Source organism: Sinohyriopsis cumingii, chromosome 16 (assembly GCF_028554795.1).
Source record: "Sinohyriopsis cumingii isolate HCF-2022 chromosome 16, ASM2855479v2, whole genome shotgun sequence".
Classification (NCBI taxonomy): domain Eukaryota; kingdom Metazoa; phylum Mollusca; class Bivalvia; order Unionida; family Unionidae; genus Sinohyriopsis; species Sinohyriopsis cumingii.
Window position 1 is genome coordinate 33,360,767 of NC_142976.1, and position 25,768 is coordinate 33,386,534.

Sequence of the window (25,768 nt, forward strand, 5' to 3'; positions counted from 1 at the left end):
TTGAAGATTTTGTTACTTATGAATGGATAGTCACATCAACATAGTATACACTAAGTGAGTAATTACAGTCTGTAGATGTTACTACATGCAAATGGTGGCATTCTTGTATCTAGTATGGCTGCCATGACATCTGTCTTAAAAATCTTGTTATCACTACTCCGTCTAATGGAAAGTCATATCAACATGGGGTTTTTAATGGAGGATTTCTTATTGTGTTTACTTGGTCCCAAAGGAAAATGGTGCCAATCTGATTTTCACCATGGTTGCAATGGCAGACATCTTGGAAATCTTATCACTACTTCTAAATTGATGGCGATATTATGATATCCCATTCGTCTAATCATGAAATCAAAATGGCTGCTATGATGGCCATCTTATGACTCAGGAATGTCAGAGATGCTTAGAAGTTACAATGTACAAAATGTTCCTGTCATGGATTCCTGGAAATTCTATTTGGCCAGAAAAGAGTTTCAGTCCCTTGGTGTTTAATACTATATTCCCGTTTGATGATGATAGAGGTTGGCATCATATAATATTAGCAAAGATATAATTGTAGCAATGTTATGCTTACTAAAATATTGTGATGTACAGTTTGATAATATTTTGTATATATTTGCATTTTTACAAGAATAAAATAAATACAAAGCTTTAGGTGTTAAATTTTGATGGAAGTGAAAGTACAGTAGTATCAATTGTTTGAATTATAATCTTTCAAAAGCTTGGAAACTCTATTGAAACCTGAATTAGCAGGTTCCTCTGTATAAACATTACTAATAAATGACAGAGAAATAATACCTTAATGTCATGAATGCAGTTTGTTTTGACCCAACATTTTAAGGATTATATGTGTTGTACACACAGACACGCATGCACAAACACACACATACACACACACAGACACACACACAGAGACACACACACATGTGCACACAAACACACATACACACACAGACACATACACACACACATGCACACAGACACATACACACACACACACACACACACATACACACACACACACTTAAATGATTCACCTCTTCATGAAGAACACTAAGGACAAAATTTTATTTTACCTTTGATGTTTCTTATGGAGAGGTTTAATTCATCATATTTACAGATGTTGTATACTCATTTTTAAAAATCTCTTTTTCCTCAGGCAAGTCCCTTGATAAAATCATGGAACTTAAGGAGATGTCAGGGGACATGAATATGTTTGATGCAATGAAAAAACTGGAGAAAAAGAAGAAAAAGGCTATTGATAAGCAAGAAAAATCATCAAAAAAGATGGAAACACCAAATGTTTTTGACTTTATCAACAAGAAATTAGGAGGGAAGAAAGGTAGGATTACTTTTAGTGAATTCAAAATTTTTCATGTGGTTCAAACTTTCATGAGGTACCAGTTTTCAAGAATTTTCATGTGATACCATTTTTTATGAGGTACCAATTTTAATGAATGTTCATGAAGTTTTCACGATATTTCATGAGCTATCAATTTTCATGAAATTTCACGAACTACCAGTTGTCATGAATTTTAATGAGGTACCAACTTCAATGAACTTTCATGAGGTACCAATTTTTATGGATTACCAATTTCTTTTATGGATTACATTGTTGTTACAAACCAAAAATTTCAAGATCCAATGAGCAACAATACCTCTGGAAAGAATAGAACCTCATTTTGTGGAGCAGTACGATCCCTCTGTGGATAGAATAGAAAATAGAACCCCTTCTCTGAAAACCAGATTCCTTCTGATGAAACAATAGGTCTTTTCCTTGGAAGCAATAGGAATGATTCCTCAAAGCAATAAAAATGACATATGTCCCAGATGATTATTTTGATACCCAAGACAATAAACGAGTCAAAGTATTATTTGGACCTTATGCATTATACAATAGCAGTTTAAGTATGTACAAGATCAGTTGCTGTCCTTCAAGCTGGTCTGGACCTTTTAGCTTTGTCGTATTTGTTCCTGACTGAAGCAGTGGTACCAGTTTACAGCTGTGCATTTTCTTTCATATTAAAGTTGCCATGGAAACAGCCATCAGTTTTCAGTGGCATTGGGATGTGTGAGATCATTTTGATTGTTCTGAGAGGAAGAGATGGTTGTCTGAGATTTAGGAGCCAATTTCACAAACAGATTGGAGGTGTAATAGTCAGGGTATATATCAGCCCTCTTATTAACCTGCCTACAAGTTGGTCCTTGTAAAGATGAACACCTGGCTGTCGACAACTCCGGTGGCCTAGTGGTTAGAGCGTCCACCTTGGATGTGGGAGGTCACAGGTTTGAACCCCAACTGAGTCAAACCAAAGACTTATAAAAATGGTACTGGCAGAGAACCACTATTACCAGGACCCTTTTGGTCTACAGATCAGTGGCATCTCACCCCCGTTTGTATGGATTCAAATGTTGGGTTCTGCCTGCATAGCTATATGAGAAAGTTTGCCTGTAGCTTCCTGTGGATCACTGGTTCTTCCCAAGGTTTTCCTGTATTCTTCCTCTACTAGTTACCATGTATAGTTGTACTGGCCTCATATGTGCTGAAAAATGGCAGTAATCCCGTAACAACAACTACTACTTCCTTGCAATTCCAGCTTCTCATATTAAAATCTTTTAGCTAAAATGATAAAAGTTATCTACCCACCTAAGTGGTAGTTAGAGTGATCTCTCTTTGATGCTAGTCTTGGCACCATATCCCATGAGATTGTCAATTACTTGTGTCAAGTAGCATGCTCCCTACAGACAGACAGGACTTGATTAATCCATACATAGTCTGGAAGTTTTCTACCTTAAAACAATATGTGAGAAAGCTTGCCAGTAGCTTCTCGTGGGTTGGTGTTTTTTTCTGGGAATTTCATATGTTCTTCCTCCACCATTAATACTGGCCACCATGTATTGCCTATCGTGTGCTAAAAATGGCATTAAACCCTACAAAAACAACAACAACAAACCTTAAAACAAGTTGGAGAAGTTTCATTTTGAAGGGAGCATACTCCATCGACAAATTTCAAAGGGAACATACTCCATTGATAAATTTCAAGCTATTCTGTTCTTTCTATCCTCAATGATATTGTTTCTAACCTTTCAGTGTAAACATTTTGCCATTTTAACACATCAAGGCACCTTTGGTACACACCTGCGTGGGTCACACTGGTGTCCCCTTACATTACTTACCATATTAATAAGTGCCGGTTTCATGCATGATATAGAAAACTAATTGCTGTATAATTTCCACTACAACTGAATGCATTTAGATAAGTTGTCTTTTTTATCATCTCTTGGTGTCAGCTTCATATTTATATACATGACCTTTTACTGATTTTACCTGTTTCAAATGTCATTGGGCTTTTTGTAGAGATAAGATTGTCTCACAATGGATATCATAGAGCCTACTTCATAAGTATCAATAATGATGCTTCAGTGTCTTTTTATGTACAAGTGTTGTATTACTATAGAAAAGTTTATATTACTGTATAGCTTCAGCTGTAGTCAGATACATGCAGGTAAGTTTTCTATTCATGGTTTATTCATAGCATCCACTTCATGCGTGTAATACTATAAGGTATGCTTCAGTGATTTTACCTGTGTATGCAGTCAAAAACTGGCCTTATTACAGGTAACTTCGGACTAGAATTGATTATTTAGCATCCATGTTGTAAGTATTAATATCATCATTCTAATTCTCTTCCTGTACAGGCCACATGCACCTTTTACCTGTATTTATCATGGAGTATAAATCTGCATGCGTACTCCCAAGTTGATAAAGCAGGACATGTGCCACACATATTTTCTGCTCTGTTTTGTCTTACATATGTAGACCATGGAAAAGATCAGACTAACAACCACTCTACATGTATGGTTTTCTTTGGTTGTCATTCTTTGAATACATGTCAGATGTGTGTATTATGGACAGAAGTCAATGGATAGTAATTCTATGGGTACTGAAGGGCAGAAGCATACCTTGAGGGATGAAGACATCATTGGCTTGCACACAAAGGTTAGAAGCCATATCATTTACTGGGGAGAGAGAGAGCAATGACAAGTTACCATCTTGTATATTAGAATTACAGACTGGATTGATATCCCATACCCCATCCCAACCTCAAGAACTGGATAATGATATGCCAACCAAGATGACCATGTTCCTTCATAACCAGACTTGGTCAGATAACTCTGATCACAGCAGATGGGCCATGATCACAACAATCATACAGTATCAGCCACCCAAAAATGCATAGTACTATTAGACACTTTCTGCATATGATGCCCAGCTTGGTGCCTCTTTACCCAAGAGCCCAATTCATGAACCCAATTATGCAGCAGTCTAACCATCATAGTGCTACTAAACATTTCCTGCTGACCTCATCTAGCTTATACACGCACTCTCATGGATCCGTCTAACCCACAAATTGTTTCTATGCACTTCCTGCAGATGATGTCTAGTTCATACAGGCACTCTTATGGATTGGCCTGACCCACATAGTACTGCAAGGCACTTCCAGTGTACAATGTCCAGTTCATTAGGCACTCGCATGGATCAGCCTGATCCACATAGTGCTGCTAGGCACTTCAGTGTACAATGTCCAGTTCATATAGGCATTCTCATGGATAAATCTAGTACCTCTAGATACTTCTAGCATGAGATGCCCACTTTGGGACCTCATTTTCCAAGATGTCTCTTTGCTTGCTAGCAAGTCTTTGCAACCCAAATGGAACATATACTTAGTGACACTTGGGAAGTAATAGGATCAAACTATGAACTTACAGGTGGTGGACTGAAATGTAATGCTTTCCACTGCCACCTTTCTTAAAGACCATCATAGGCCAAGCTATGTTTGCAACCTTAATCATCTGATCTCTTTAGTGATCAGGTTGGCTGAATTCACAAACAAGGTTGCCTTTTTTCCACCTCTGTCTCTGCTACAGTGGAGGGATTTGCAAGGCAATCAACAAAAGCTCACAAGGATGTCCTAGAGCACAGGCCTCTGGGAAGCATACTTACATACACACATTGCATGTATACACACACATCTTTCCTGCTATAACATGATGTGTCACGGTAAAAGCATGATTTTTTTACTCTGAAACCAACTGATACTTTTGTGTTTCTAATTTACAAGCAATTTTTTCAAGGAAGAAAAAGACAACTATATGCCTGTAGCATTTGTAAATAGTAAAATGTTCTGCTTAGAGCTGATGTAAAATTATCATTGCAGCAGTTTATATAGCAGTGTCATATAGATAATTAAAAGGGAGTAGGTCAGGTGTAAATAAGCACTATTTCACATTTTACTAAATTGACTGACAATAGCAGTGTGATGTGTTATGTTCTTTGAATACTACTGTGGGGAGGCTATTCTGATAATTCACATAGGTAAAGTTCATAAATTGGAAATCCCCAATTCATTTCAAGTTATAGGCAAATCAAGGAGATGCAGGTTGAAGAACTAAAATTATTGCACGTCATTGCTGTTGTTGTTGTTGTTTTTGTGGGGTGTAACGCCATTTTTCAGCACACGATAGGCTATGCATGGCGGCCAGTATTAATGGTGGAGGAAGAACCCGGGAAAACCCCGGGAAGAACCACCGACCCACGAGAAGCTACTGGCAAGCTTTCTCACATACCCACATTATCCGAATCCTAGACTCGAACCCACGCAGACAGAGGTGAGATGGCAGTGATCCATAACGGAGAGCGCTTTAGACCACTCGGCCATTCAGGGGTCCGCACATCATTGCCTTGAATGAGACTGTTTAAGCTATCTGTATTAAAGATTATTGTTGAGTTTGCTAACAGTAGCAATGTTTATTTGAGGTTGGATTTTAGTACATATTTAAAACTCAAAGCATGTCATTGATTATTTCAGTTGTTGGAATAGTGTTCAAGCGTGATTCATTTCTTAAGGTGATTATGGAAGCAATTAGCTCTCAGTGAAGTGCGCCGAGTCCAGCAAAAATAAATTTCAGAACTCTTGTTTGACAGAGTTTCTCTTTGTGAAAGGGTAGCCTTTAATTCCTTGCACATCCTGAAAAAAATATATCGACATAAGTCATTCTGGAGTGTATGATGTCAGTCAAAATAGCTTTGAATGTATGAAATATTCAACATGCTGAATTGGACATTCACATTAGTTCCATTAGTCTTTATTTGTTATCTTAATCTTGTTAAAATACTAACTATTAATTGACCCATGCTTTTCCGGGTGATTTTAGTCATGAAATAGATTGACTGAAATATAGTAAGAAGGGAGTTGAATGTGTTTGATTTGTGTTGATGAAGTATTAACACCAGTACTTGGCAGAGGCATTTATTACTGTTGTAATATTATGTCCCTTCCCCCCATTGAAATGGTCAGTCCCAAATTATATATATATTTTTTTTTTCTTCATCTTTCTATTAAGACAAGCTTATCTCATGGTCAAACTGCATCAGATACAGTTCTGACAATGCTAACATTATGGTTGTCAAGAACAACTTAACTCTGATCAGGTTTCAATTAGCCAGCAGGAAAGTTCGAACAACAATACCATTCAGTTTCAGGTGAGTGTAATGATGAACACTAATGACCAGTGTCATCAAATTTATTGGACGTCAGAAATTATTGCTCAACCCAGATTATCTGATGATAATTTTTTTACAGTTTACAGTCCTACATCAGTGAGGTGAAAGACTCATTCTGGATTGAGATTAATACTTTGTCATCTTTCTGTTAGGGTCAGGATTCAGGGCCAACAACCAGCATGACAACTAAGACAGCACAAACATGCATTTCTACCCATTTTAATGCAAGTTCTGTGAACTTCAGTGGCTTATTGATCAAAGGAACTAATGGGATGGTTTGTTATTGTTGTCAATCATCCAGCTATCTGTCATCTGAAATTTGTTATAGCTAGTCCCCTTACAGTATTGGTGCATTGCCATGAAACCTTAAATTAATCCCTTGGTCTAATTGGTCCTAAATGAAAATGGTGTTGCTTGTACATCCAATATGACCACCACAGTTATGTCTTGAAAATCTTGTTATTGCTATTATGGTGTTTTTAACAAAGATTCTTTTCATGATATCTAGTGTCTGTTTGGTTCTAAATAAAATAGTGCCAATCAGACAGTCAATATGGCCATCATGGCAGCCATCTTAAAAATCTTGTTATCCTTACTCCACCTGATTGGAAAGTTGTATTGACATAGGGTTTCAGCAAGTGACTTCTTATGTTGTTTAGTTGGTTGTAAATGAAAATGGTTTTGATCTGATGTCCAGTGTGTTTGCTGTGGCAGCCATCTTGAAAACTGTGCTATCAAATGCTTTTGAATGGAGAGTAATAACAGCATGCATTTTCACCAGAAGACTTCTTGTGATGTCCAATTGGTCCTAAATGAAAATGGTGCCACATTTTGAAAATTGTATTTCTACTACTCCTGAATGGATGATCATATTTTCATGGGATTACACTGAAAGATTTAATATGATGTCTAGTTTGATGAGTAGTTGGTTCAAGTCAAATCATGCTCATCTGAATCTAGTATGTCCACTATGGCAGCCATCTTAAGACTCTTGTAATCGCTACTTTTACTCAATGGAAAGTGCTAGTTCTCATCAGTGAAATATTGACAAATGCTTTTTTACTAATAAACTCCTTATAATATCTGCATGGTTCCAAATTAAAATAGAGCTGATCTGACATCTCATATGGTCACAATGGTAACTATTTTGATATTTTGAAACCATTCCTCATATAAATTTGGTCAGTCTATATGGAGTTTTCACCAGAGGACATCTTATGATGTTTAATTGGTCCTAAATGAAAATGGTCATCTAACATACCATGTGGCTACTAATGTGTCAGCCATCTTAAAATCTTATTTTTGATGGTCTTTTGAAATGGATGCTTATATTTCACACAAGGTTTCACTAAGATGCTTGCTTATTTACCAAAACTGTCATTGTAGAGTGTACATCAAACTGAACAAAATAATATGGAGGATCGAGCAACAAGCATATGCTATATATTTTTTTCAAGCTCTTTCCTTGTGAACAATATTTATATTATAATGCAATGTGAATGATGGTGGGTATAATATTGCAAACATTTGGAACATATTAATGATGTATTTAAAGAAAAATGTAAATACAATATAATAATATCAGTAACTTATAAGTATAAATACAATATCATAATAATGTCAGGCAGTAACTTATAAGTGTAAATACAATATCATAATAATGTCAGACAGTAACTTATAAGTGTAAATACAATATCATAATAATGTCAGACAGTAACTTATAAGTATGAATACAATATCATAATAATGTCAGACAGTAACTTATAAGTATGAATACAATATCATAATAATGTCAGACAGTAACTTATAAGTGTAAATACAATATCATAATAATGTCAGACAGTAACTTATAAGTGTAAATACAATATCATAATAATGTCAGACAGTAACTTATAAGTGTAAATACAATATCATAATAATGTCAGACATTAACTTATAAGTATGAATACAATATCATAATAATGTCAGACAGTAACTTATAAGTGTAAATACAATATCATAATAATGTCAGACAGTAACTTATAAGTGTAAATACAATATCATAATAATGTCAGACAGTAACTTATAAGTGTAAATACAATATCATAATAATGTCAGACATTAACTTATAAGTATGAATACAATATCATAATAATGTCAGACAGTAACTTATAAGTGTAAATACAATATCATAATAATGTCAGACAGTAACTTATAAGTGTAAATACAATATCATAATAATGTCAGACAGTAACTTATAAGTGTAAATACAATATCATAATAATGTCAGACAGTAACTTAAAAGTGTAAATACAATATCATAATAATGTCAGACAGTAACTTATAAGTGTAAATACAATATCATAATAATGTCAGACAGTAACTTAAAAGTGTAAATACAATATCATAATAATGTCAGACAGTAACTTATAAGTGTAAATACAATATCATAATAATGTCAGACAGTAACTTATAAGTGTAAATACAATATCATAATAATGTCAGACAGTAACTTATAAGTGTAAATACAATATCATAATAATGTCAGACAGTAACTTATAAATGTTTAGAGCAGAAAGATGTTACTTTATATTTGCAAATAAACAAATGAGAAAAGTAGGAAAAACAAAGACTTATAAAGACGTTGGCAATTTTGAGTTGGGTAGAGACTTATAATGGTATCAAGTGGGTCCTAAATGAAAATGGTGCATAGTGTGGCTGTAGTGGTAGCTGATTTGAAAATTTTGATATTGCTCAAAAATATTAGACAATGTTTCTTCATTCAGAAGATAGAATGAAGTAATGGTCTTATCCTGAATTCCTGGAAATTCTTTCTCGCCAGTAGTGATCCTTTTCGGCTTTTATGTTTACTTTGTAAGCCGGGGGGGGGTGTGTGTGTGTTGTTACAACATAATTACTTTTTGTCATTTTTTTAATGGTATGCTTTGATAAACATCACCAGTCTCAGTTTAAACTCAGCTCAAATTTTACATGCAAATTAATTTTAAACTGTGATAAGATAGATTAATAAAAATTCACAGAAGAACACAATTTTGAGTTGGGCAGTTAAGACAATTTATGAAAGGTCCCTAGGGATACTGCATGGTATTTGTTTTTGCCATTTTTGTTGCCTAACATTTGCATGACACTGCATACCATATGGTAGCAGTTAAACCACCACATGCTATTTTTTCTGGTCCTCTTCTTTTCCTTGTACAGAGAACATTTGCTATGTTGAAAATTGGCAAAGTTGAGTTTTTTATTACCAATATTAGGATTATAATTAATTAGTCATACACATGCAAGATAATCAATAAAAGCATGTAAATAGTTAAGGACCACATGATATGACAAATTTCCTCTTTTTAGCACTAATATTCATAGACCAGAAGAGCTTATGCAGGGGTCTTTCATACTGTCCACTGTTTATCATCTGTTAGTATGCAACAGTCTTTCATAAAGTCTAGTCTTTGTCATCTGTTAGTATGCAACAGCCTTTCATATTGTGTCTAGTGTTTGACTTTTGTTAGTATGCAACACTCTTTCATACTATGTCCAGTGTTCATCATCTATTAGTATGCAACAACCTTTAATATTGTGTCCATTGTTTGTCATCTATTAGTATGCAACAGTCTTTCATACAGTCCATTGTCATCTGTTAGTATGCAACAGTCTTTCATACAGTCCATTGTCATCTGTTAGTATGCAACAGTCTTTCATAACAGTCCAGTGTTTGTCATCTGTTAGTATGCAATAGTCTTTCATATAGTCCATTGTTTGTCATCTTTTAGTATGCAACAGTCTTTCAGACAGTCCATTGTCATCTGTGAGTATGCAACAGTCTTTCATACAGTTCAGTGTTTGTCATCTGTTAGTATGCAACAGTCTTTCATACAGTTCAGTGTTTGTCATCTATTAGTATGCAACAGTCTTTCATACAGTCCATTGTCATCTGTTAGTATGTAACAGTCTTTCATAACAGTCCAGTGTTTGTCATCTGTTAGTATGCAACAGTCTTTCATAACAGTCCAGTGTTTGTCATCTGTTAGTATGCAATAGTCTTTCATTTAGTCCATTGTTTGTCATCTGTTAGTATGCAACAGTCTTTCAGACTGTCCATTGTCATCTGTTAGTATGCAACAGTCTTTCATACAGTCCATTATTTGTCATCTGTGAGTATGCAACAGCCTTTCATATGGTGTGCATTCTTTGACATCTGTTAGTACAGTCTTTCATATGGTGTGCAGTGTTTGACATCTGTTTGTAGTCTTTCATATGGTTTCCAGTGTTTGACATCAGTTAGTACAGCCTTTCAGATGGTGTCCACTGTTTGACATCAGTTAATACAGCCTTTAATATGGTGTCCAGTCTTTGACATCAGTTAGTACAGCTTTTCATATTGTGTCCAGTGTTTGACATTTGTTAGTAAGCAACAGTCTTTCATACTGTGTCCAGTGTTCATCATCTATTAGTATGCAGCAACCTTTAATATTGTGTCCAATGCTTGACATTTGTAAGTAAGTGTTTAACAACCTTTAATATTGTGTGCAGTGTTTGATATACGTTAGTGTGTAACAGCCTTCCATATGGTGTCCAGTATTTGACTTACATTAGTATGCAAGATCCTTTCATATGGTGTCCAGTGTTTATGATCTGTTAGTATGCAAGGACCTTTGAAATGGTGGCCAGTGTTTGTCATGTTAGTCATCTTTTATATGGCGTCCAGTGTCCTTAGTGAGGACACCATGGCAGCCGTTTGGAGAAAGAAAACTTGTTATTGGTATTACTGCTTAATTTGTAAGAAGATTTTCATCAAAGACTTTTTATGCTTTAGTGTTGGTGAAAATAAAGCTGATCTGACATCCTGTATGAATGATCATATTGTCATGGAGTTGTGATTTTTTTTCTCTCTCTGAAAGACATCTAGTTGGTCCTAAATGAAAATGGTGCCAATCTAACATCCAATATGGTGAACATGTTGGCCATCTTGAAAACCTTCATATTGATAATCTTTTCAATGATCATATCATTGAGTAACTTTTGTTTATGTGTAGCTGGTCCTGAATCAAAATTGATCCAAGTGGTGACCACAGGGGACACCTTAAATTTGATCCAAATGGTGACCACAGGGGACACCTTAAAATTGATCCAAATGGTGACCACAGGGGACACCTTAAAATTGATCCAAATGGTGACCACAGGACACCTTAAAATTGATCCAAATAATGACCACAGGGGACACCTTAAATTTGATCCAAATGGTGATCACAGGGGACACCTTAAAATTGATCCAAATGGTGACCACAGGGGACATCTTAAAATTGATCCAAATGGTGACCACAGGGGACACCTTAAAATTGATCCAAATGGTGACCATAGGGGACACCTTAAAATTGATCCAAATGGTGACCACAGAGGACACCTTAAATTTGATCCAAATGGTGACCAGAGGGGACACCTTAAAATTGATCCAAATGGTGACAACAGGGGACACCTTACATTTGATCCAAATGGTGACCACAGGGGACACCTTAAAATTGATCCAAATGGTGACCACAGGGGACACCTTAAAACTTTCATTTTAGACTTCCAGAATGTATAGTGTAGTGACATGTTTTGTTTGTACAGCTTATGATGTCTAGTTGGTCCTTAAATAAAATGGTGATGATGAAACTTCTAATATAATGACCATGGTGGTTGTCTTGAAAATCATGCTATCACTTGTATTTTTAAGGGATGGTCACATTTGTCAAAAGATTTTCACTAGAAAAATAATTATTGTTGTATAAAGCATGGTCCAGCTGAAAATGTTGCTTGGGGGACTGCCTAAATTGACAAAGATGCTTATGAGACCTCACAGATTTAACAAATTTTGTAAAGCTACTTCGACAGAGTTGTTGGCCTTACAAATATTTAATAGGGAAAATAATTCAATCTGCAACATACAGTTGTTCCTATCTTAAAAGCATAATGGTACATCCTCTCAAATGATTGTTTTGATAAATATCTTGAAAATCATTATCTGGCTTCTTCCAATGTTTATGTGACTAAACCACTAATGAAAATGGTTCTTATCTGACCTCTAACATTGCATTATGACCTTGAAAACCTTGTTACATCTATCTGACCCCTAGCATCACATCATGACCTTCTTGAAAATCTTGTTATTACTCTCTGACTTCTAACTTGGCAACATGACCTATAACATGGCAACATTACCATTTTGAAAATCTTGTTTTCTCTATCTGACCTCTAACTTGGCAACATGACCTATAACATGGCAACATTACCATTTTGAAAATCTTGTTTTCTCTATCTGACCTCTAACTTGGCAACATGACCTATACCATGGCAACATTACCATTTTGAAAATCTTGTTTTCTCTATCTGACCTCTAACTTGGCAACATGACCTATACCATGGCATCATTACCTTCTGAAAATCTTGTTATCTCTATCTGACCTCTAACACAACAGCTTAACCTTCCAGAAAACCTTTCTGTTCTGTGTGAATGGTGGAACTGACCAGGGGCTGTCATACTTAGGTGGTTCTTAATGAAAATGGTGCTGATCTTGCCACCAACATACATAAAGTTTTGTGAGAGAGTTTTGAGAACCATATCTAATTGACCATGGGACCAAGTCAAAAGGTCATTGTTTGCATTTTAGAACTTCATTGAACTTTTGAGCACACATACTTTTGCAAATTCAATTGAATTTTCACCAGACTTTGAATTCATTTGCATTTCAATTAACACATTGATTGTTTATAGCCACAGATTGATTTAAAAGTAAATGCTCTTGACATGGAATTTTTAACTGACTGGCTTGTAACAATGATGTCACAGTCATTTTTTTATGTTGCAAGAATTAGGCTGTTTTCATTGTCCATGATAATATGTCATATTTGTAAATAAAAAGTTATGACTCTTTCAAACTACCACTAAGAAGAGACTTCTAGTTCATTTTTGTCAATTAGAAATATCAGAATTGTAACTGGCAAAATTTCTTGAATTGAGTTTTGATATTTTACTATTTCACTTTCATCTTTACCAAAGTATATTACTTAAAGATTGAAGTGAATCTGGCATGTGGTTATATCTTGACGTTTACAGAGACAAGCTCAGTAATATTTTATCATTTCAGGTTCAAGGTCAAAGATCATGAATACAAATTGTATACTGCACTTTCAGTTTTTTGTGGTGAAAATGTTAGCTTTTACATAATAAATATATTTGTTATCAAATTCAGTATCTTTGAGTTTCAGAGGAAAATCAAAATATAATTATTGGCATTTAGAAATAAGAAATTGTCTTAGATTCCTGGAAATTTTTATTTGCCAATGGATCATCAGGCCATTCAAGGGCCTCTTATTTTAAGTATTTCTTGGCATCTTTCAGTTCAAACTGTGCCCAAGGCAATCTGCATATAAAAATAAATCCATGGGCATTTAAAATGTTATTATCGATGTTTTTGTGTTTGCTAACATTGTCTTAGAATTTGTAACTGTGCTCTCCAAACTGTCAGTGAATATTTGTATTAACATGGTCATATAAAATAACTTTTTCAATACCCACAAATTCCCATGTACTTTGGGCATGATCTCATCCAAACTTGTAACCAATGAAAATAATAAATAACAAAACAGGCATTGAAGGAGGTCAAAATTTATGTGCTGCAGGCTCAAAATATCCATGGACCAGGTTATATGTATAAAAGATAATATACTCAATAGCCATTAGTGATATAAATAATAATAATAATAATAATAATAATAATAATAATAATAATAATAATTATACTACTACTACTAATAATAATAATGATAATAATAATAATATAATAATAATAATATTGACTTAGTACAGTACCTAATCGTTAAAAGCTCTAAGTGCTTTACAATATTAGATAACACATAAAAACATATTGATTACAAAAACAAACACCATGAAATAAAAAACAAAAACATGCTAAGCACTAAGGTCACTTTCAGATACATCTGTATGACAAAGCACTAAGGTCACTTTCAGATACATCTGAATGACAAAACACTAAGGTCACTTTCAGATACATCTATATGACAAATTACTAAGGTCACTTTCAGATACATCTGTATGACAAAGTACTAAGGTCACTTTCAAATACATCTGTATGAGAAAGCACTAAGGTCACTTTCAGATACATCTGTATAAGAAAGCACTAAGGTCACTTTCAAATGCATCTGTATGAGAAAGCACTGAGGTCACTTCAGATACATCTGAATGACAAAACACTAAGATCACTTTCAGACACATCTGTATACAGTACTAAGGTCACTTTCAGATACATCTGTATGACAAAGTACTAAGGTCACTTTAAGATACATCTGTATGACAAAGCACTAAGGTCACTTTAAGATACATCTGTATGACAAAGCAGTAAGGTCACTTTAAGATACTATCTGTATGACAAAGCAGTAAGGTCACTTTCAGATACATGTGTATGACAAAGCACTAAGGTCACTTTAAGATACATCTGTATGACAAAACACTAAGGTCACTTTCAGATACATCTGTATGACAAAGTACTAAGATCACTTTCAGATACAACTGTATGACAAAGTACTAAGGTCACTTTCAGATACATCTGTATGACATAGCACTAAGGTCACTTTCAGATACATCTGTATGACAAAGCACTAAGGTCACTTTAAGATACATCTGTATGACAAAGCAGTAAGGTCACTTTAAGATACATCTGTATGACAGAGCAGTAAGGTCACTTTATAATACATCAGTAAATGATAATTATGAAAAATACAATACATTCATATTTACTGTGTCTCACATTTTTTAAAATTAAAAGATAAATCCTGTTATATTATTACTTATGCAGATATACCTGTATACATAGACCCTCACCAGATTCTACAAGTCATTGCAATTTCAAATTGCCTCCATAATTACTTTACTCTATATACTTGCTAAATATCAGTAACAATAACTCTGAACATCAGTAACAATAACTCTGAACATCAGTAACAACAACTCTGAACATCAGTAACAACAACTCTACATGAAGCTTTATGACAAGGTACAGCATTCTAAACAGTGTTTCTGATGCAGCTGCTGTTGTCTCTTACGAGTTATGATCGCAGCTGTCACATGTTTAGTAGCTGACTGGATGTCTGTTATGGCAGGAAGCTGATTGACCTCTTCAGTGTAGTTAGTAAGGTTTTTTTAATTGAGGAATTAAGAACTTGTGTTAAACAGATCCTTTTATGCAATGTATTTTTGGATTGGATTTTTTAATTTAAAATTCTGTCCTTCTGGAACAGTGCTGACCAGTGTAACTAGATACTGAAGTCATGACATCAGTGAGAGGTGCTTTCTCTTAAGAACTGGGAATTTGTGACACTGCTTCAAAACAACATAGCATTAAAATGAGATATATATAGATGATATACCAGTGTAAAGTTAATATCGTAGTAATTATCTCTCAGAATGGAAAACCTATATACATTTGTATGCCTAATGGTATCAAGATAGGTCATTTCTAGTCAGTATATCTTATTTCAAATTATTGAATACTACCGGTACTTTGACTTAGCGAACAGAATATTGTGTATAAAAACATTAAAAAACAAGGTTACATGTTGGAAATCCCAGCCAGGCCCTTCATCTTTTAGACAGTCATGATTTCATTGAAATCCCTGCTGTTAAATATAAAGTTGACAGAAAGAAGATATTGCATGAGCACTAATATCAGATAAAATTTATGAAACAGGTGGAATAACTTTGACCAAAAGATTGAAATAATTAAATCAGTTTTATAAATTGCAAAATGTTCTGTTGATCACATAACAAATATAAATTGATTTCTCCAATAAATTGCAAAGAAATGAATCAATTTAAGCGTGGAATTTCAATAAAATGCTTTTTCAGTTACACCAGTGCAAATCATATATAATATGACATCACAAATAAAATGCTTGTTGTTACATCAGCGCAAATCATATATAATATATATAATATAATGTCACATATAAAATGCTTGTTTAGTCAAACCAGTACAAGTCATACTGTGACATCACATATAAAATGCTTGTTTAGTCAAACCAGTACAAGTCATACTGTGACATCACATATAAAATGCTTGTTTAGTCAAACCAGTAAAAGTCATACTGTGACATCACAGCATAAAGCACATACTTAGATTTTCAGAATATAATGTATCCAAAGTCTGAAATGAGACAAACTGCATAGTCTATTTTTGTTGTGCATGTTCATACCGTTTACTATAAAAAATAAACTATTGTACACTAGTTCAACTGTTACATGGATAAATGCTCCACCGTGACTGGTGAAGGCAAAAATGTTGAGAATGGATCATTTAATTCTATTTAGAACACTTTGTTTATGTCCATAGTTGCAGTACGATAATATAAGTATTAAATCCAAACATTATTTAACATGTAAAGCAAACAGATTTATTACTGTATATTTTGTGTAAGTTGAGTCCAGCTGCAAGCCTCATAGACAGTAATCTGCCATTGCATGCAAAATGTGCTGGCAGATCATGGTCTATGTTGTTTATTCTGCTGATTACTTCTAACAAAGTGCACAGACCCAGATCTGCTGGTGCATTATGTGATGGCAGATCTAGGTCTGTGCAGCTTGCATTTGGACTCCTGTTAAAAGTAGGAACATATGGTACATTACTTTGGACTTTGATATTAGGGCATTGGGCTTTGATATTTAGACTTTGGACTTTGATATTTGGGCTATGGACTTTGATATTTGGACTTCGGACTTTGATATTTGCACTATGGACTTTGATGATGTAACCTTTAAATCCTATAGATGAATTTTATTTGTGAACATAAACATGACAAATGAAGAAGCCATAATAAGGTACTAATGGTAAAGACAAATATATTTAATCAGAACTAATTTTATATAGAGTTTTTACAAGCTAATATTCAATAAATAATGTTCTATATTTAATGCAATATCAGCACCTTACTTATTAAATGCACACACCTTTTGGTCGAAAATCATTTTTAAATGTACATCTCTTGATTGTAGCACTCCTTAGGATTTTCTCTCATTACTAATAAACTTTGCAGATTAACTGTTTCCAAAATGGATCTTAAATTTGCTTTGTTGGGCACAACAAAACTGAGAGAGAGAATGAACCTCCACAGTGAAAAGAGCTCAACACAGAAAGGGAGCTAACTCTTCTAGTTTGTACATATGATGGGGACAGTCTGTTTATGATATTTGAAGCTGTGTGGTTACTGTACATATGATGGGAACACAGTCTGTGTATGTGACATTTGAAGCCATGTGCTTATTATGCAGAGATTAAATGCACAATGCAGCTATAATTACATAAAATACATGTGATTAAAATGTATATTTATAATTATTAGTACAGTATGTATGGACATATGAAATGTAAAAGTTTAATCACTTGCCATATGTACTCACTTATAAGTCAAGTTCATCTGCAAACAACACAGACCCTGATCTGCCATTCGATAATGCACCAGCAAATCAGGATCTGTGTTGTTTGTTGTAATGTACATAAAGAGCTTTTAGATTTGTACCAGTAATGCCCATACATGATCAGAAGACCTTTAAATGATTCTAGATCAGACTTGTCAGGAAGCATACTCACACAAAGACCTTTAAATGATTCCTGACCAGACTTGTTAAGAAGCATAATCACACGAAGGCCTTTAAATGATTCCTGACCAGACTTGTCAGGAAGCATGTTCACACAAAGACCTTTAAATGATTCCTGACCAGACTTGTCAAGAAGCATTCTCGCACAAAGACCTTTAAATGATTTCTGACCAGACTTGTCAGGAATCATACTCACACGAAGGCCTTTAAATGATTCCTGACCAGACTGGTCAGGAATCATACTCACACAAAGACCTTTAAATGATTTCTGACCAGACTTGTCAGGAAGCATACTCACAAGAAGGACTTTAAATGATTCCTGACCAGACTTGTCAGGAAGCATACTCACACGAAGGCCTTTAAATGATTCCTGACCAGACTTGTCAGGAAGCATACTCACACGAAGTCCTTTAAATGATTCCTGACCAGACTTGTCAAAAAAGCATACTCACACAAAGACCTTTAAATGATTTCTGACCAGACTTGCCAAGAAGCATTCTCACACAAAGACCTTTAAATGATTCCTGACCAGACTTGTCAAGAAGCATACTGACACAAAGACCTTTAAATGATTCCTGACCAGACTTGTCAAGAAGCATTCTCACACAAAGACCTTTAAATGATTCCTGACCAGACATGTCAAGAAGCATACTGACACAAAGACCTTTAAATGATTCCTGACCAGACTTGTCAAGAAGCATACTCACACAAAGACCTTTAAATGATTCCTGACCAGACTTGTCAAGAAGCATACTGACACAAAGACCTTTAAATGATTTCTGACCAGACTTGTCAAGAAGCATAATCACATGAAGGCCTTTAAATAATTCCTGACCAGACTTGTCAAGAAGCATACTCACACAAAGACCTTTGAATGATTCCTGACCAGACTTGCCACGAAGCATACTGACACAAAGACATTTAAATGATTCCTGACCAGACTTGTCAAGAAGCATACTCACATGAAGGTCTTTCATATTTATTGGAATGATGCACATTGGTCTTCAAATATACATGTGTAGGCACTTGTACTAGAAATAGAGAAACCTTTGAATGTCTTTTTTGCTTAATTGGATCTGACAAAATTTGATGGAAAGTTTTCATAGATGAAGATCTTTCAGGTATATATACATATTACAAAAATATAAAAGCTTAAAATGATTTCTTCTCAAAGACAGCTGTACAAAATTTGACAACTTTGACAGAGAGCATTCTGGCATGAAGGTCTTTCAGTTGGTATGAATAATGCCAATGTTTAAAATAGAAAATCTATTAAGTAACTACTTCTCAAATATTGCTCAACAAATTTGAACAAATTGACTGAAAACATCCCAAACATAAATGTTTTTCATGTTTTTGCAGATGATAGTGAGGCAGCATTAAACAAGGCAGCTATCTCTTAAAAAAAACCTTTAAGAACTTCACAAAATCGTGCTTTTTAGAATTTCGTCAAATTTGACAAAAAACAAGCACAATGTCCTTTCAGTGTTATATGAAAGATGCGAATCTGCCATCAAATTTGGCCATTGTTTCCAAAAGTTGAAAAACCTTTAGACTAGTTTTCACAAACAACTGAACAGGCTTTAACTGAATTTGACATAAAGCATGAAGGCCTTTTAAGCTGGCTCAAAATGGCCACTGTAACCAATTATAGAAAACTTTCAAAACTACTTATCAGAAACTGAAAACCTTATTGAAAAAAATTGTCAAGACAAGGTTGATTTATTATTTTTGGTCAATATTTCAAAATATATAATCTTGTAAATTTGAGTTCGTTTATGTACTCAAAATTGACCTTGAAATTTTACGACAGCAGAGTCAGTGTGGCAGGACACTGATTCTGGTTGGGAACTTTGCCTACTTAATGTTTTCTTCCTGATATTTTCCCTGATCCATTCCAGTTGTGCTATGTTAGCACTGGTTTCAAGTTCTGACAGAGTTCCCTCCTCTTGGCTCTTTGATCTCATTAAGAGAGAAAGTGCACAGAGTCGTCTTTGTGAAATATTGGATGTGATGCCGCTATTATTGGCTGGAACTGAGATACGTCTTGTTTGTAGTTTTTTGGAAGCAATATTTTGAACTCTTGAAGATATGTCATTGAAAGACATTCTTCTTCTGCATCCAGGTGTTGTTATTTTGGATTTATGCTCTGATATAACATCACTGCTTTTGTCTGGGTAGCTTTTGGTGCTGTGATCATCCTCACCTACTGAAGTAGCTCCTTCGTCAACTGTTATATATTGCAGACCATAATGACTGTAGCCATAGCTTTCATCGGAATATTGGGCCTGAAGTTGATTTGACAGTGGGAGGGGAAAAAGTTTATTATCATAACCAGCAGCAGCAGCACTGCCACTGATAGTTGTATCCTCACAGTTTGTGGACTGCTTTGTATTTAATTCGATATTTTGTACTGAGCTTTCTTCTTTCAGCTGCCCAAAAGCTTCCTCAATGAAATTATCCGAGTCTGTCAATGGAGGTTTGAATGTGAAGTTTTGCCTTCTCAGTTGTATATTTGGATTTGATAGATGACTTGCACGCGCTTTAATAATATCTTGAAGTGTTAAAAAATCAGTCACATTTCCAAATTCAATCAGAAGCTTTAAGAACTCTGTTGCATTGAGAGTTCCTCTCAGGACACCTTGTAATTGGTCCTTGGAGTTTGTCATCTCTTGTTTCATATTGTTTTCAATAGTATTATCCTCCACAATTGATAATAGTTTCCTCTCTTGGCATTTTATCAGTTTTTGAAGATGCATTGATCTTTCTTTGATAGCTTTTTTTACATTTTCCCGGTTGTCTAGCCATTCATGATAAGATAAATTTATAGATTCCAGGGCATACACCACTCCAAGAGCATTTTCTTGAAGGTTTGTAACTAGAGTTTTCACATTTTCACGCAATTTCATTGCCTCTAATGCCTTTTTCCTTTCTTGATTTCTGATAACATCATCTTCTGTATTTTCAACAAGAGACACCAGTGGAAATGCATTCAACGTAAAGACTGATCTTGTGTTGCTTCTTTCTTCAGAAGCATGAATTTCTAATGAGTCACTCAAAAATGAATTGCTTTGGAAATCTCCATCAAGGCAAGAGTTGCTGTCGCTTGTAACCCAAGACTGGTTTTCAACACTTTTTGATTGGTCCAAATTATTCTCAGACTGGTTTACATCGCATTTTGATTGGTCTAAATCATTTCCAGACTGGTGCTTTGTCTCAAGGCTACATGAGCCCTCCACACCTTGCTTAGATTGTGAGCTCTCTTTTTCAGACTGGTTTTCAGCACATTTTGATTGGTCTAAATCATTTCCAGGCTGGTGCTTTGTTTCAAGGCTATGTGAGCCCTCCACACCATGGTCAGATTGTGAGCTTTCTTTTTCAGACTTATTTTCAGCACATTTTGATTGGTCTAAATCATTTTCAGACTGGTGCTTTGTCTCAAGGCTATGTGAGCCCTCCACACCTTGGTCAGATAGTGAGCTTTCTTTTTCAGACTTATTTTCATTGCATTTTGATTGGTCTAAATCATTTCCTGATTGTTGCTTGATTTCATGGCAACGTGAATCTTCTACACCTTCCTCAGATTGTGACCTCTCTTTTTCAAGATCATGCATATCTTCAGAAATCACCCTGTCACACACCAGCAGCAATTCCTCATGCTGTGCTTGGACAATGAACCTTGCAAGCATTGTATTGTGTGGTAGATTTTCCACTCCGTCCTTTAGATATGTACATTCTTTACACAGGGGACAAAAGAGCTTATTTTCAGTGTAGTTACCTTGGGAAATTTGCAGTTGTAAGCATGTTGCACAGAAACTATGAAGACAATTCAAAATCTGAGGATTCTCATAAATCTTGTTGCACAGCCTGCAGCTTATTGTATCCATCTGCAACCTGCCGACTTGAATCAGTGATTTAGCCATTGTTGGAATCAAAAGGATGAATAAATTTACACACGCATGAAACTCAATCTTATTTAAGGTTCTTGATCCAAATGATATCAAAGCAACATCTTGCATAAATGTAATTTCAGATACTATCTCTGCATTTATATCATATTTGAGGACTGACACCAATTCTAAAATTGATTTCTTGTGCTGTTCACTTATGTTATGCTTCCAGAGCATAATAGGCTTGATATTTAAGTTGACATTTAGTCAGCACACTTGCATATTTTATACAGCCATAATTTGAGTCTGGAATTAGTCTGGAATTAAGTCTTGTACAGCCAGTGGTTTTGAAATTGTCTAGCATCACCAAGCTGCTTCTGAATCAGTTGATGCCAAAATTGAAATTGCCAAGATAAACCCTTTTCATAAGCCATTGATTTTATTGCAACCTGAAATTGAGAATTGATGTTTAGAGTTAATATGGTTATTGATTTATTTCTTGATCAATATTTAATTCAGAGTAATTAGCATTGGTAATTAGTTGTGTGTCATTTCGTATCTGGTTAACGTTTGCCAATTTATTAAGTTAAAATGAAATTAGAGGCAATGGACAATTCAGTATCAGCAAAACATTTCTAATGCATATTTCTAGCTTTGAGTTACCATATATACTTGCTTATAAGTCAAATCCAACTTTAGACTCTAATTTACCATGACTTGATGTGCCAGCATGTCAGGATCTATGTTATTTCTTATACTGATAACTCCTAATATACTGCATAGATCCAGATCTGCTAGTACATTATGCATTGGCAGATCTGGGCCTGTGCAGTTTGCAGATGGATTCAATATGTAAGAGTTTATATATATGTGGCAACTGTCAAAATATTGTTTACAAAATCTGATGAAATGGGATTAGTGGGAAATTATGTATTGATTGTTGTTATTAAGAAAAGGAAATTAATTCATGTGCTGGGTTTTCTTCATTTCACTTTCTGAATTTTGATCTTTGAAATTTAATTATTTTTTATTTTGTAAACAAGTTATTATTAGCAGATGATTCATTTTCCTTGTTGAATATTGAGTCTCTGTCACATATCGATATATGACACACATTACATATACAGTTCATATTAATATACCTTTTACCCTTAAAAAGTGCTTTACAGTATGTAATATTATTACCATATACAGCGTATAATAATGTTAACTCTGATCTGGCTGAAAAACTGCACAGACCCTGATCTGCTGATGCATAAGGCATGGACATTTCAGTGTCTCTGCAGTTTGTTAGGAGTAAGGAGGGTAGAAAACTTTGATTCTGATATGCTAGCACAGTATTTGTTGGCATATCATGGTCTATGATATATACAGTTGGGCCCAGTTTTGGGGGCAAGTATTTGTTGTCATTAGTCAATATTTTAAAGTCAAAAGATAATTTCTGAGTCAAAATGTATAATTAAAAATATATAATTTATGGTGTACAGTATGATCTGCCTTAAAATATCACTGCTTTGCAAAGACAATATGGTCTCTCAAGGCAGGTGGTCTCTCTTCATGGGTTATTATATATAGTCAATAAATCTGTGCATTCAGAATCAGTTGGTATTTCAAGACAGGTGGCCTTGCATAAAACTGCAAAGCAGTGGTCTTGCATAGCACTACTAAGCAGTGGTCTTTTAAGACAGGTGGTCTTGCATAGCACTGCTAAGTAGTGGTCTTTTAAGACAGGTTTTACTGTGTTTAAAGTTTCCAAGTCTTATCTAGTAACACTGAAAGTTGTTTTTATTTTATCCTGGGAATTAAGTATAATTTATATTGATTCTTTAGCTTTATATTGATATATATTTCTTAGCTACATAAATAATGCTACATAATGAAAATACAGATATTGACACATAATGAAATCACAAATATGTGTACATAATTAAAACATAAATATTGATACACAATTAAAACATAAATATTGATAAATAATTAAAACATAAATACTGATACATAATTTTATATTTTACTTCTACTTAGTTATAATTGTGATATCCATTGTCATATCTGATACATTTTATTTGAGTCATTATTGAAAGGTTTAATTTGTTTTTATGAAATAAATTTTGACATTCACATATTTTCATATAATTTACTGTACATTAGATGTATAATAGTTCCGTGTATTAATAAATTATGAAATCTCTGTACAATGAAGAAATTAAATTCTAAATCACACTAGAGTTGGCTTTTGACATGAATTTGTATATATTTTTTTGTGCAAGTCCTATGTAATTCATAAATATATTTCTTCATTTTGAAGAATTTTGATTCATATTTGTTTCAAGAATTTTAACTTAGCTCTTAAATCTCTGTTATCTGTGTACAGTACATGACTTGCAGGACTATCTGATTATTACATGGAACACTTGTATGTTTTCACTCTCTCTCCCTCTCTCTCTCTGTCGGGGGTCCCAAGAGGCCAAGTGGTCTAAAGCGCTGTCCATTACAGATCATCTAACCTCTGTCTGTGTGGGTTCAAGTCTCAGATTCAGCCAGTGTGGGTATGTGAGAAAGCCTGCCAGTGGCTTCTTGTGGGTCAGTGGTTCTTTCCATGGGTTTTCCCGGGTTCTTCCTCTACCATTAATACTGGCCGCCATGTATAGCCTATCATGTGCTGAAAAGTGGCATTAAACCCTACAACAACTACAACTCTCTCTCTTAAACATTTTGTATTTAGGTATATATTAGTGTTTAATGTCTACTATGCACAGTATCATGCAGTGCAAACTAAAAGTTAAAATCAAACAATTGAAAACTAAAGAATTGCATTAGCACATTATTAAGATCAAATTTAACAGTAAACATATGAAAGACAACAAGACAATGTAAAAGGTAAAGTTGTTAAAATTCAGTGAAAGTAAAACATAAAATCCATAATGCATATGGTCTAGATTCTGTTATAAAAACTGCATTCCCTCAAAAGTCCAAGATCATTCTAATTGTTACATCATTATTAAAATTGTAATAAGATAAAAGACTACAATGAATCCTGCTTACCCATTTAGTCATAGGTGGGATGATGTCCCTACACAGGATCCAGGTAAGTATAAGTTTGGGGTGTTGTACAAATATGCATTAAATCAGCTGTCCCATCACATACATAGTGCCTTGGAGATATTGTACATTTCCCTTTGTTAATATCACACTCATCAGATACCATAAACATCTGCTGTACAAGGCCATCTATAGACCTTGCTAAAGGTTAGGTTTTCTTTTCGCAGTGATAGCTCCATGATTTGTGTTACTACACAAATTAAACCAATTGCCTGTTATTGCATTGTGTTATACTACCTGAGATAATTATTAATAATTTGTATGTTTTTTTTCTGGGGATTTGCGGACAAATGAAAAATGTTGCTGACATTCGTAAGATCTGCAAGCAAGTCTAAACAGAAAATAAAATGTTTATTGAGTTCCAAATCTTGACTTTTGGGTTGGATGGCAGAGCAAACAGTTATATGATAAATCAGCCTTCCAAATCTTTGTTGATATTGATGGACATTTTGGGTCTGATCTCACCTATTTATAAAATCAAGGAATTGTTTGCAGAGAGATCTGTCTGCAACATATCAGTATACAAGTCTCATGATCTACCATATGTTGATGGGTCATTTGGTGAAA

At 34.5% G+C, this 25,768-nt stretch overlaps 2 protein-coding genes across 3 annotated transcripts in view; one reads left to right on the forward strand and one right to left on the reverse strand.

Annotated features, from left to right (window-relative positions):
* LOC149780181 (zinc finger CCCH-type with G patch domain-containing protein-like) overlaps positions 1 to 25,768 on the forward strand; it is a 100,434-nt gene that overhangs the window by 47,300 nt on the left and 27,366 nt on the right. For both annotated transcript variants that reach the window (XM_089936927.1, XM_089936928.1), the window contains exon 10: positions 1,157 to 1,339. In XM_089936927.1, the coding sequence (XP_089793053.1) occupies positions 1,157 to 1,339 (183 nt within the window). The remainder of the gene's footprint in view (positions 1 to 1,156; positions 1,340 to 25,768) is intronic.
* LOC149780182 (uncharacterized) lies at positions 14,192 to 25,276 on the reverse strand. The gene is made up of 2 exons (XM_089936926.1): positions 25,145 to 25,276; positions 14,192 to 22,548 (listed from the first exon to the last, which is right to left on the reverse strand). Exon 2 carries the CDS (start codon positions 22,334 to 22,336, stop codon positions 19,994 to 19,996), a length of 2,343 nt encoding a protein of 780 aa, XP_089793052.1. The 5' UTR covers positions 22,337 to 22,548; positions 25,145 to 25,276; the 3' UTR covers positions 14,192 to 19,993.